Here is a 13,987-nt window from a genome sequence, read left to right on the forward strand (position 1 = left end):
AGAGCATTAATTTGAATAGCAGAGAAGAGAAATAGGAGATTTATCCCTCTGAGCCAGTGTAGTAGGAAAATATTCAACCATTCTTTACTTTAAGATATTAAAAATCATGAATACAGTGTCAAATAATTGTTTTATGAAAATGAGAAACTTTACCATCTGTTTTGCTTTCTACCCAGGCATTCATTGTCTCTGCACAAGTCTTCGTATCCTGAAAATCCACCAGTTTTATGGCACTCTGAAAAAATTTCTTGTTGCCATGGAGATACTGTTCTTTCACACTGAATCCTTCTTGAAGGTAGAGGGCACTGGCAAGATTAAATGTAAATTCTTGTTTTTTCTCTGAGCTGGCAGAGAAAAATGACTTCAGCACAGAAAATTCTTCTCCTAAAAAATAATTATAATGTATACTGACATTGAAAACATAAAAACAACAGCTTTTCAGCTTTGCTTCTAAGCAATCGGATTCACATCACCACTTTCTGCACCCTTAGGTATAACTAATAATCCTTTCTAACTTAGTATAAATATTTTAAACATTTATCTCCCAGAGAATATGCATTTTCTAGAGAAATCAGCCCTTATATAGAGGAGGGAAAAAAGGAATGTCCATGTAAATATGAAATTTGTCTAAAACAAGAATATGCATTTAAACATCGTGAAGGAAACGCCCTCTTAATAGTCAAAGTTAACTTATTTTTAGTTGGAAATTTATCTTTAGAATTTCTTTTTTTTTTTGCATAGCATGCGATATTTATAAAAGGGGCATGTTAATGGATGCTGATGGGGGTAAGAGAGTGATTAGAAATTCTCTTCAATATTACTTTTATTTCAGCTTGAGAAAAAATTACTCTCATATGAGCAACAGCACCTGTCCAAGATTTGAAATTACCAGGAAAACCCTAAAATCATCTCTAGAGATTCGTAAGAATCAGAATTGCCTTGTTTTTCAGTTAATGAATCTCTATACTTTGGTTGTTTACATGAATAATAATTTTTTTTATCCTCACCCGAGGACATTTTGCATTTATCTTCAGACAGAGCAGGAGGGAGAGAGGGAGGGAGAGAGAGAAACATCGATGTGAAAGGGACACATCGAGTGGTTGCCACCCACACGACCCCAACCAGGGCTGGGGACAAACTGCAACCAAGGTATGTGCCCTTACCGGTAACTGAACCTGGGACTCTCTGGTCCATGGGCCGATGCTCTAATGGCTGAGCCAAACTGGCCAGGGCAAATTATAAAAATTTTTAACCATTTCAACTTTAACCACTAGCCAAATGAGTCTGTCAGAGTCAGCTAAGAATCACCATTGGCCTATTATTTATCATTGGCTCGTTCTGACTACAGTGTCAGGGAGGTGTATGTGCCTATGGGAGAGTCCTGTGACCTTTGCTCGGTGGCTTCCTGTTCATCACCAAAGGGTGCCAACATTTTTCATTCCCTTTGGCTTAATCCTGGAACTCAATCATTTAGTCTGAGAACTGTATTTCGAATCAAAGGTTTATTCAGGGTCTTGGTTATATTTTCAGTTAAATACTGAAAATACCATATTTATAACTTTAAAGTTGATTATATGCAATTCATTTCTATTGAAGAAATGTAAATGGTTTATCATTGTAAGATGCCCCCATTGAATAAAGAGATTTTAAAGAGTATTACTGAGAGAAACTTACCACTCAGTGTCTACTGGATATGGGTATGTGTTTGTATGTTTGTATTTCCATGTAAATACTTTATCAGACCATAGGGCATCTTTGTGCAAATAAAAACAGATGCCTTCATTGGGGTGTTATAACCCATGGCCTCATATCTTGTCCGGCTGAGTGAAGGCTACATTTCAGTCCCTAATTTCCTGTCCTGGCATTCTTGTGTAAGTACAGCCTACACAGCCATTCAGGAGGCTCTGTAAAGTGTATTATATTTAAACTGTAATTCCCCATCCATGGAATATAGACACAGACATAAAAGAATTAGATATGAAAACTTCTTCTGAAGAATTTGCGTAATTCCTTACATAAAAAAGGGAATAAGGTTCATCTATTTTCCTTGCTTATGCAGTGATTTCAGATGCAATCATTTCTTCCTATTTGAAGCCAAGAAAAATGGCTCCACAGCTAGGAGGCTACAAAGAAGACTTCCCGGGTGAAGGCATGAGAGCTTCTCTAAAAGAATTAATTAAGGTCAGAAATAAAGTGGCAAAATTTGAAACCAGTTTTCAGGAACTTGTAATTCATGAACATCTTTAAAGGAAAAGGGAAAAAAGAAGGGGAGAAAAAAGTAGTTCCAACTCATTTGTCAGAGCGAGTAGATTTATGTCATGTACTTAAGGTCTAAGACTGTGTGACAAACAGTCAGCAACCCTTTGATAAATCACTGGACTCAAAAGTCAATAAAAATATGTCACAAAGTAGCACAAGTTTGGAAGAGAATATAAAGTTATCAGCCCTAAAAATTTGATTCAATTTTCAGATGAATAACCTCCTTTAGTGTAGCTCAAAAAGAATACATCTACATAGTTCCTAATAAGCTATGGAAATATATTTAATTTCCTAAAATAAAGCCATGGAAAACCTACAAGTCATGGGGTAAATATGACTTTTGGTTTGATTGTACCAGAGCCCCAGAAAATGTTCTAAAATGTAGTACATGTTTAATTCTCTTGTTATGAAGGGCCCAAAGGCCTATTGTGAATGCAATGCAAGAGATTCAAAGATGAAAACAAAGATGGTTACAAGAATGTAGATTATTTTAACCAAAAGGTCCATATAAATCATCTCATTGAAACTCCTCTTTTTATAGAGAAGAATCTAAAATCCAGAAAGTGATAGTAATGAGAGTTGCCAAACCACATTTGATTGCAGAGCTGAGTCAGGAATTTACTCCCAGGTCTCTTTCCATGACGCTTTTGTAATAAAGCACCTTCTTGTTAGTCTTTGATTAGTAAGCAAAATTATTAGCGGCAAAGAAAAATTGAGCATACTCGAGGTTCAGCAAACTGGAGAAGGTAACTCTGAGCAGATGTTATGGAATGGCGGAGGAGAACTGGGGACTCTGAGGGCCCCTGTGGATGCCAAGAGTTGTATGTCCGTCTGCAGAATAAGCCATGTGTTAATGTGAAACAGATAGGCACCTTTTGATAATCGCTGGGAACTGAAGGCAGGGCCAGGACTAAGATGAGTCAATGAGATACTTACCTTGAGCACAAAATACAAGGAGATGCCAACAAACTCAGTAATCAAGATAAATAATATGTTACTGTAATACATATTTTTAAAAACCAGTATTAACTTGAATAAATGTATGATGCACAAAACATAAACAGTTTAAATAGAGACGGGATCATTATTGCTGATTTTTCTTTCTGTCTGGGTTGCAACACGGCTCTTCCAGGCACTACCTTCCACCTGTCACACTGTTCCTTCTGCCCTTCGGCCCGCTCGCTCTTCTTCCTCCTGACCCCCTGCACATTTTATCCACCTTCTTGCACTCCCACTGTTCTCCTCCTCAACTTTGTCTCTGTTTTCTTTATTCCTTAATTTCCCTCTTTTGTATTTTTCAAATCTTCTCCCTTTTTGGCTGGTCTTTCTTTTCTTTTTTGCAGTTTTCTTCCATCGGTGCCTGCCCCTCTCCCTTAACAACACATAATAGAAAGCAAATTTGGTACATTTTGTTATATGTGTTAAAATGTTAATGTTTGATTGTCCAAAAATATTTTTCCCCCAAAATATAAAAATTGTTGTTATGGTTCTTATGATCTATTACCCTCACTGAATCATTTCTGGAGTTAGTTCTGGGCAACTTACTTAACGTTCTTTGCCTTAGTGTCCTCACTGTCCATCAGGGTTACGTCTACCTCTCAGAGTGATTGTGAAAATTAAATGAGATCATGTATGTCAAGCACATAATACAATGACTGCTAATATATATATACATACATATGTTTGATAGTTCCATCATCATGACTATGATTATTATTATATTCACAATCCAGAGTTGTTAAGACATCTGTGTTTCTCTGTGAGTTTAAACCCATTTAAAGTAATTTTGATTTCAGAGACTCTAATTTGCTAGTTCCTCATGGAATCAACTTCATACATCTTCATAAATGTTCTATTACTTTTCAAAGCAGCATCATGTGATGTAAATGTTTCTGGGACTGTGCAGTGAGATTTGCTGAAATTAATATAGACAGTCAAGACTAAACCTGAAACATACTGGCTTCCTTTTTCATTATTCACAAAGGAAAATTCATAATTAACTTCACTCTCACCAACTTCCTTTTTTTTTTTTTTTTTTTTTTTTTACATAAAATTGCCTTTATTTAAAATGATGCAAATGAAACCTTGTAAAGAAGAAAAACAAATTCCTAAATATAATCACTTTGTGCTAAGGCAACCATACTGAAATTAGTTATAGTGACAAAATTCCCAAGTCAAAAATGTTTTCTCTGATGTTCAGGACATATTATCTGACAGATGTAGAAGTTTAATGTTAGGATTATTATGAAAACTGAGTGTACAGAAGAGCCAGGGGAAGGCGACGCCCCTTCAAAGGGGGCGCCTGCACACCATCGCAGACAGGCCTTAGGGAGACTCCAGAACTACTACCGCCCACATGCAAAAAGGCCTCTGAAAGGTTTTTGTTGACTTGTTTGTTTGTTTTCCATTTTTCCGTAAAAACTGTTAACCAAATAAGCTTTTAAAATGTATACATTAATGCACTTTCTTGGTCTCATTTAAGTGAAAAGCTTAAATTTTACTTAGAAAACTAATTTTAAAAAGCTAATGAGAGAGATAAACAAAGACTTCTGGGTGAGGGTGCTCACTGAAGCGTTTTTGTAAGAGAAGTATTGGAAACAACCTAATGAAGAAGGGTTAAGTAAGTAATGATATTTCTTTAAGAGAGAATAAAAGGCAACAATTAAAAATTATATTCTAAGGCAACTGCATGATATGAGAAAATGGTCCCAATATAGTAAGTGATAATGGAAGAATATATGTGTGTATGTACATACATGGGTATATATATATGCATATACATAAACACATATATACAAAACTTAATTTCAATGAATTAAAACTATCTAAAATAGATCAGAACAAAATATACTCACAATTTTATATCTGTATGGAATTAATTTCTTATACGTTATTTTGGTAAAATTTTTGTTAAGAAACAATTATAAATTAATTGATATTATTTATATTACAATTTGCCATGTTATTATAATTTCATACTTTACAACATTTTTTATTTATTTCTTTTTATCCTCACCCGAGGACATTTTTGCATTTATCTTCAGATAGAGCAGGAGGGAGAGAGAGATGGAGAGAGAGAAATATCAATGTGAAAGGGACACATCGAGTGGTTGCCACCCACACGACCCCAACCAGGGCCGGGGACAAACTGCAACCAAGGTACGTGCCCTTAGCGGGAACCGAACCCAGGACTCTCTGGTCCACGGGCCAATGCTCTAAACACTGAGCAAAACCGGCCAGGGCCTTTTTTTATTTATTAAAGTTCTATGACCATGAACTTCTCTCTAATATTTTAAAAATAGATTTGGCCAGATCTCATTCAGTACAAATAATCATATGTAAGAATCTTACCAGTTGAGGGTTCATGAAATTTTAAAGTTTGTCGTATCTGCTGGTGTGCTTTTCCTTTTGCTCCTAGTTGCACCATTCCAAGAACCAAAGTTGTTCCAAGCGGGGAAAATACAATGTTGTTCTTTTGAGATGAACAAATAGCTTGATAAAGATCCACTGCAAATTCGGTATTTCTCTGAGCCAAGGGCATTGAGGCTTGGCTTCCAGAAACAGTCAGTAGGAGACTCCACAAGATCTTAAACATTTTGACCTCTGTGCATTAATTCAAAATTTGTTAGTTTTCAAAGGAATCAGAGTTTATCATATCACACTCAAAGAAAACTTTCTACCTATTAGAATTTTCTGTCTTATTAGGACAAATTTCCACAAAAATATTCTGTCAGTTTTCAGACTAAGTATCATCTATTAAGAGAAACAGGCCATGTGCTAATGGTATTATTTACATTCCTTCAAGAACCAGTTCAAAATATATAGTAGTTTCTTAAAAATCAAGAGGAATTATAATTCTGGGTAATTACCATTAGTAATACTGTCTCTAAATGGCTATATGATACATTTCTTCCATCTTTTCCGATGGTTTTAAGTAGAATAATCGTATCAAGGAAACCTCTGATATCAAGGAAACCTCTGTCCAAACCACTCTAACATGGTTTAGAGATCAAAACCAGAAATGGGATTAAAAAAATGAACACACTCCAATGTGGTGTTGGAACTACAATATTAGACAGTGAATGCATTATAATCAATTAAGTGATCTGGCTGACTTTTTACAACAGTAAAAGTTATGGAATTCACAGCACATACTACCCCAAAACCCACATCTATTTTTCCAAAAGCAGAAAAGAAACCTTAGAAAAGTACAAAGAAACAAAATTACAACCAAATATAAATGGCCTGACAATAGAAGAAAAGAGAGCAATTTAAAAAAAAAAAAAATCAAAGAACCATTTGACAAATAACCAATATAAGAAAGCCGCAACTGAACACTTTAACCGAGTCACAACAGTAATGACACTCTATTAAAGTGCTCTCTACTAAAATTGCAGAAAATTCAACCCTGATTACATCTTGAGCAGAATGAATTTTCACAATTTTATCAAAGACTTGGTGGAATACTGATGCTGAAGGCCTCATAAATTTTAGTAACACTAATTTTACCTTACAAAGAATACATTTTAGTAACCCTTAATAACTTCTAGTTGAATAGATTACTATGAAGTAATCACTGGGGGTAAAGATAAAAGCCTCCAGAATGTGTGTTAGACGTAAATAATTGAAGAACTATATTTCTAGAGTGTTTTGCAGACCATTAGCTCACCATGACCTACAAATGAGCTAAGAGTCATTAAGAATCACTGTTATATGTAAAGATTACTAACTCAAATAGTCTTCAAAATTAAGCTGTGGAGTGATTATCTAGACATTTCAAATTCTTTTCTAATATATATAGTTAAACTCTACTTGCTTAGATATACAATTTGCAAAGTAAAAAGATTTCAAAGTTCAGTCCAAAATAGTTGTTAGAAATAATGTTTTGCTAAACTGAAAATGTTGATAAGTACAACTCATCAAGCAAATGTTTTATCAAGGATTAGATTAATACTCAGGTTGTAAACAGCAATGCAACAATAGTAAAAGTTAATGAGTAAGAGACATCTTATGTGCAAAACAAATTTCTGTGTATCATTTTCTAATATATTCACTATCTCAGAAGATTCAGTCCAAAATATTGGTTTGTAGATACATAGTCAAAATGTTGTTAGTACTTTTAATACATCAAGTTGTAATTCATTAGGAATATCTTTATGTTCTTGGTTTGTATTAGAATAATAAACACTATTATGAAAGATATAGTTTTTCCCTTATAGTAGAACGTGGAAGTTACCCTGTCATTATTATTAACAACCTTAATAACTAAACTTTCTATTTTTGAGCACCCATTTTTCCCAGAAAATTTCTCAGTACTTAGTAAGTTACAAGCTCACAACAAATATTCATTTTCAAAATTCACTTATCTCATTGACTTTGGATATTTCATTAGAAATCACAAAGTACTAATGAACTAAATAACCTGATGAATAGTCCTATAAGAAGTTTATATTTTAATTTATAGTGACATCTTTTAAGGAAAATAAAAGTAATGTATTAATTTGAAAAATTTAAATTATATCTACCTAAGTGAATTGAAAAGCCATTCCTACTCTATTAAACACTCATAGTCAATATTATTGCATGCATACTTTATTCAAAAGATATTTATTTTTTAGGTACTTACTCAAAATTTGCTTCTGACCTTTCATGGTAATGTTATAACTAAAATATGCCTGCTGAGAAGCACTAGTACATGAAACACCTGATCCGTCAAGGCCAACTCTGTTTATCTTGAACATTACTAGATTAATTCCTCTAAGACAAAAGCAGGTGTTCAGCACATTTGTAGGAAAGAATTAACATGATCAGGTTAATGATCATTGATGAAATATGCAAGTACTGAAAGAAAAAACAATACTAGAATACTAGAATTTTAAAAGATCATTAAGTTTATATTATTATTTCATTTACTTCGCTTCTTTTATAATAAGTAGAAACAGAATTTGGAAGAATGTGCCAGTGTCTATAAATTTGCTAGTAATTAGTTCTTTTTGTTTCTCACAGGAATCCCACATCATATTACTAATGTACTCCATCATAAATATTTCCAAATGCCTATGAGAGAAAGAATAAAGCTAAATCAGGTCCAGAATGCAGAGAGACAAATTACTGCTGCATTTACAGAGTTCTCAACAATTCATCAAATTATATAATAGAAGACTTCCTGTGGACATAAGGCCCATTTAAATCCTTAGGAAAAAGTGCAGCTATTAAAGAAATACCATCTTTAAGTTGAACAAAAAGACTAGATTAAGATGATAGACTTATCAGTTTAGATCAAGATATTACTCTTAAACATAGATAATTTGATAGTTAACACTGGTGTTATATTTATGTGCTCTTAAAGTTTTACATTATTTTTTATACAAATAATTCATTAATATAAAAAGGATGTGTAATTAGTCTGGCCAGTGTGGATCAGTGATTGAGCGTTGACCCATGCACCAAGAGCCAGGACACATGCCCAGGTTGTGGGCCTGATCCCCAGTGGGGGGCACGTGGGAGGTGGCCAATTGATATTCTCTCTCATTGATGTTTCTATCTCTCTCTTCCTTTCACTTTCTCGCTTTCTAAAATCAATAAAGAAAAAACAAAATTTTTTAAAAGGATGTGAAATTAAATGGGTTTTGACCTCATTGTTCTAGTTAAAATCAATCACATCAATGGCAATCAGATATTAAATACCATTATTAATACCATTATGCGTTATTCATAAGTGGCTTCTGAGAAAAAAAAAGGAAAATTTGTTCTGGTTACAATTAAATAAATATTTACTATTGATTACTAACTGTATTATTATTTGTGATAATTCTATGAATGAGAAGTAAAATGAATATAAATACCTTTGAAAGAGTTTATTTAAAAAAACAAAAAACAGTTTTGTTTTGTTTTTGTTTTATTTCCAAAATGGCGGCGGAGTGAACGGAGCTACACAGACCGTCTCCAGGGACCAAACTGGAATTACAACTATAACACAGACAAATCAACAGGCAAAAGCAACAGAAAAGCAGCTTGCGAGGACCATATAACCAGGGACCCCGACTAAATCCTGGTAGGCTTGTGAAGGCGCCAGCCTGGGGCTGGGAGCCCCCGGTCAGCAGCACAGCAGCGGCCTCAGCTATGAGCAGCGCCCTCGGGTTAAAGTCCCAAGTGGCTCAACAGGACAGGGCCGGGACAGACGCTAAAAGAGCCACAGCCACTCACCTTGGGCTCCGGCAGAGGGAGGGCAGACTGGACTGGAACTGTGTTGGGACACTCGGGATTTGGAGGGCGCTCAGAGCTTTTGCTGAGTGCCAGCCAAGCAGGACGGTGGCCATATTGCTCCTTCCCAGGGCTCTGAGGAGAGGCAGCAGCCCCTCCCTCGGAGATCCAACCCCACCCTGTGAGCCATTGAAGTGCTAATTGAGGCTTAAGAACAACCAGCATCTGCCCCACCCTCAGGATATCCCCTTATGCTGAGCACCTGAGGGAGTTTTTCAATCAACTGACAACGTAAAACTCTTCAAGAAACCTGGACTGCTAGCCTCCAGGCAGAAAGCTAGAGGAAAACAGTACCACTCCTGGGATAGACACTCTAACCAGGAAAGTAAGACTTGACAGTGGTGTTTAATGTGGGTCCTCCCTCACTCATCTAAACCCAGGAGAGGGAGCCACAAACAGCACAACACCAGTACCCAAAGGGAAAACTTGGCAGGCTCCAAAGCACACTGTGATAGCCAAAATGGTGAAACACAGAAACAAAAGCCAAATGAAAGAACAAGAGACCTCCACCAAAGATGATAACAATGTGGAGCAGTTAAGCATGTTAACAGAGCTAGAATTCAGAGCCATGATCTTGAGGAAGCTCAATAGCATGAGTAAGGACATGAAGATGATGAAAATAAACCAATTATAAATTAAAAACCACCAGGAAGAGATCAAGAGTGACATATCACAAATAAAAAACACATCAGAAGGTCTAAAGAGCAGAGTAGAGGAAGCTAAGCACCAGATCAGTGAATTAAAAGACAGGGTAGAAAAAATCAACCAATCAGAAAACCAAAAGGAAAAAATTATTAAAAAATAGGAAGACAGCTTAAGAGAACTATGGGACAACTGGAAACGTAATAATATTCACATCATAGGAGTCCCCAAAGAAGAAGAAAATGAGCAAGTGTTAGAGAATATATTCAAAGAAATAGTGACAGAAAACTTCCCTAATTTGTTGAAGGAAGAAGTCATTCAAGTTCAATGAGCACAGAGAGCCCCAGGTAAGAAGAACCCAAACAGGCCCACACCAAGACACATAGTAATTAAAATGCCACAAATTAAAGACAAAGAGAGAATCCTAATAGCATCAAGAGATAAGCAACAGGTTACTTACAAAGGAAACCCCATAAGGCTCTCAGCTGACTTCTCATAAGAAAACTACAGGCCAGAAGGGAATGGCACGAAGTAATCAAGGTCATGAAAACAAGGACCTGAATCCAAGACTACTCTACCCAGCAAGGCTGTCATTCACAATAGAAGGTCAAATAAAGAGCTTCCCAGACAAAAAAAAAAAGGCTAAGGGAATACATTAGCACCAAACCAGCACTACAAGAAATGTTAAAAGGATTGTGGTAATTAGTAGAAGTAATAGGAAGAAAAATGTAACCAAACTAAACAAAAAAAGGCAATAAATAAGTACATATCAATAATCACCTTAAATGTAAATGGACTTAATGCTCCCATTAAAAAACACACAGTAGCTGATTGGATAAGAAAGTAAGACTCCTCTATATGTTGATTACAAGAGACCACCTCACAAAAAAGACTCACATAGGTTGAAAGTGAAGGGATGGAAAAAAATTTTCCAAGCAAATGGAAAGCAAAAAAAAAACTGGGGTAGCAATACTCATATCTGATAAAATAGATTTCAAAATGAAGACCATAACTAGAGACAAAGAAGGCCACTACATAATATTGAAAAGATCTATCCAACAGGAAGGCATAACCTTGATAAACATATATGCACTGAATATAGGAGCACTAAAATATATTAAAAATCTTTTGGAGGACTTCAAAAGAGAAATTGATAGCAATACAATCCTTTAGACAAAAAATTAGCAAGGAAACAGAGACACTAAAAGAAGCACTAGACCTAATGGATTTAATAGATATCTACAGAGAATAACACCCCAAAACCACAGAATTCACATTCTTCTCAAGTGCACATGGGACATTCTCAAAGATAGACCACATGATAGGACACAAACTAAGTCTCTACAAGTTCAAGAACATTGAAATCATATCAAGCATCTTCTCAGATCACCATGGCATGAAACTAGAAATCAATTGCAACAAGAACATGCAAAGGCATTTGAACACATGGAGGCTAAATAGCATGTTATTAAACAATGAATGGGTTACTAAGGAGATCAAGAAAGAAATTAAAAACTTCCTGGAAACCAAGTAAAATGAACACACAACAACACAAAATCTATGGATGCAGCGAAAGCAGTTCTGAGAGGGAAGTTCATAGCACTATAGGCCTACCTCAAGAAACAAGAAAAAGTTCTAATTGACTGTCTAACCACACAACTTAAAGAATTAGAAAGCAAACAAAAATAAAACCCCAGAGCAAGTAGAAGGAAGGAAATAGTAAAGATCAGAGCAAAAATAAATGACATAGAGACCAAAAAAACAATTCAAAGGATCAATGAAACAAAGAGCTGGTTTTTTGAAAACATAAACAAGATTGATGGACCCTTAGCTAGACTCACCAAGAAACAAAGAGAGAGAACCCAAATGCACAAAATCAGAAATGAAAGAGGAGAAGTAACAACTGACACCACAGAAATACAAAAGATCATTAACAACTGCGATGAACAATTATATGGCAACAAATTTGACAATCTAAGCGAAATGGACAAATTTCTAGAAACACACAGTCTCCCAAAATTGGACCGGGAAGAGATAGAAAACTTGAACAGACCAATAACAACTAAGGACATTGAAGAGGTAATCAAGACTCTCCCAGCAAACAAAAGCCCAGGCCCAGATGGCTTCACGAGGGAGTTTTACTGAACATTCAAAAAAGAACTAACACCCATTCTCCTCAAACTACTTCAGAAGATTCAAGAAGAAGGGAGACTTCCAAATTCATTGTATGAGACCAGCATAATTCTAATTCCAAAACCAGAAAAAGACACTACAAAGAAAGAAAACTATAGACCAATATCCCTGATGAACATAGACACCAAAATTCTGAACAAAATACTGGCAAATCGAATCCAGCAATACATCAAAAAAATTATTCACCATGACCAAGTGGGATTCATCCCAGGGATGCAAGGCTAGTACAATATTCGCAGATCAATAAATGTGATACACCACATAACCAAAATGAAGAATAGAAACCACATGATCATATCAATAGATGCTGGAAAAGCATTCGACAAAATCCAGCATCCATTTCTGATAAAAATGCTCAGCAAAGTGGGAATAGAGGGATCATATCTCGACATAATAAAGGCCATATATGAAAGACCTACAGCCAACATCATACTCAATGGGCATAAACTAAAAACATTTCCCTTAAGAATAGGAACAAGACAGGGATGTCCACTTTTGCCACTCTTATTTAACATTGTACTGGAAGTCTTAGCCACAGCAATCAGACATGAAGAAAAAATAAAAGGGATCCAAATTGGAAAGAAGGAAGTGAAACTGTCATTATTTGCAGATGACATGATATTATACATAAAAAACCCTAAAAACTCCCATAAAAAATCTACATCAAAAATTTACTAGACTTAATAAATGAATTTGGCAAAGTAGCAGGATCCAAAATTAATGTTAGGAAATCGACGGCATTCTTATACACCAATAATGAACTCAAAGAAAGAGAAACAAAAAACAATCCCATTTACCATTGTGGCAAAAAAATTAAGATACCTAGGAATAAACTTAACCAAAGAAGTAAAGGACCTATTTTCAGAAAACTACAGGACATTGAAAAAGAAATAGAGGAAGATATAAAAAAGTGGAAGCACATACCGTGTTCATGGATTGGAAGAATCAACATCATTAAAATGTCCATACTACCCAAAGCAATCTATAGATTCAACGCAATCCCCATCAAAATACCAACAACATATTTCACAGAACTAGAACAAATACTTCAAAAGTTCATATGGAACCAAAAAAAGACCCCGAATAGCCACAGCAATTTTGAAAAAAAAGAACAAAGTAGGTGAGATCACAATACCAGATATCAGGTTATACTACAAAGCGACTATAATCAAAACAGCCTGGTACTGGCACAAGACCAGTGGAACAGAACAGAGAACCCAGAAATGGACCCAAAGCAATATGCTCAATTAATATTTGACAAAGGTGGCAAGAGCATACAGTGGAGTAAAGACAGCCTCTTCAATAAATGGTGTTGGGAAAATTGGACAGCTACATGCAAAAAAATGAAACTAGACCATCAACTTACACCATACACAAAAATAAACTCAAAATGGATAAAACACTTAAATGTGACCAGTGAATCCATACAAATTCTAGAAGAAAATGTAGGCAACTAAATTGCGGGCATCATACGCAGCAGAATTTTCACTGATACATCACCTAAGGCAACAGAAACAAAGGAAAAAACGAGCACATGGGACTACATCAAACTAAAAAGCCTCTGCACAGCAAAAGAAACAACCATCAAAATGGAAAGGCAACCCACTATATGGAGACCATCATTGCCAAT

At 35.4% G+C, this 13,987-nt stretch overlaps 1 protein-coding gene across 1 annotated transcript in view; it reads right to left on the bottom strand.

The window, feature by feature from the left end:
- The window catches only part of SERPINI2 (serpin family I member 2), a 47,408-nt gene extending 33,625 nt beyond the window's left edge, over nt 1-13,783 (bottom strand). The window contains exons 1-3 of the mRNA XM_036243850.1: nt 13,772-13,783; nt 5,611-5,845; nt 154-384 (exon numbers count right to left, since the gene is read on the bottom strand). Coding sequence (XP_036099743.1) covers nt 154-384; nt 5,611-5,845; nt 13,772-13,783 — 478 coding nt within the window. The remainder of the gene's footprint in view (nt 1-153; nt 385-5,610; nt 5,846-13,771) is intronic.
- Nucleotides 13,784-13,987: the final 204 nt, after the last annotated feature.

This window comes from Molossus molossus, unplaced genomic scaffold (assembly GCF_014108415.1).
Source record: "Molossus molossus isolate mMolMol1 unplaced genomic scaffold, mMolMol1.p scaffold_m16_p_5, whole genome shotgun sequence".
NCBI lineage: Eukaryota > Metazoa > Chordata > Mammalia > Chiroptera > Molossidae > Molossus > Molossus molossus.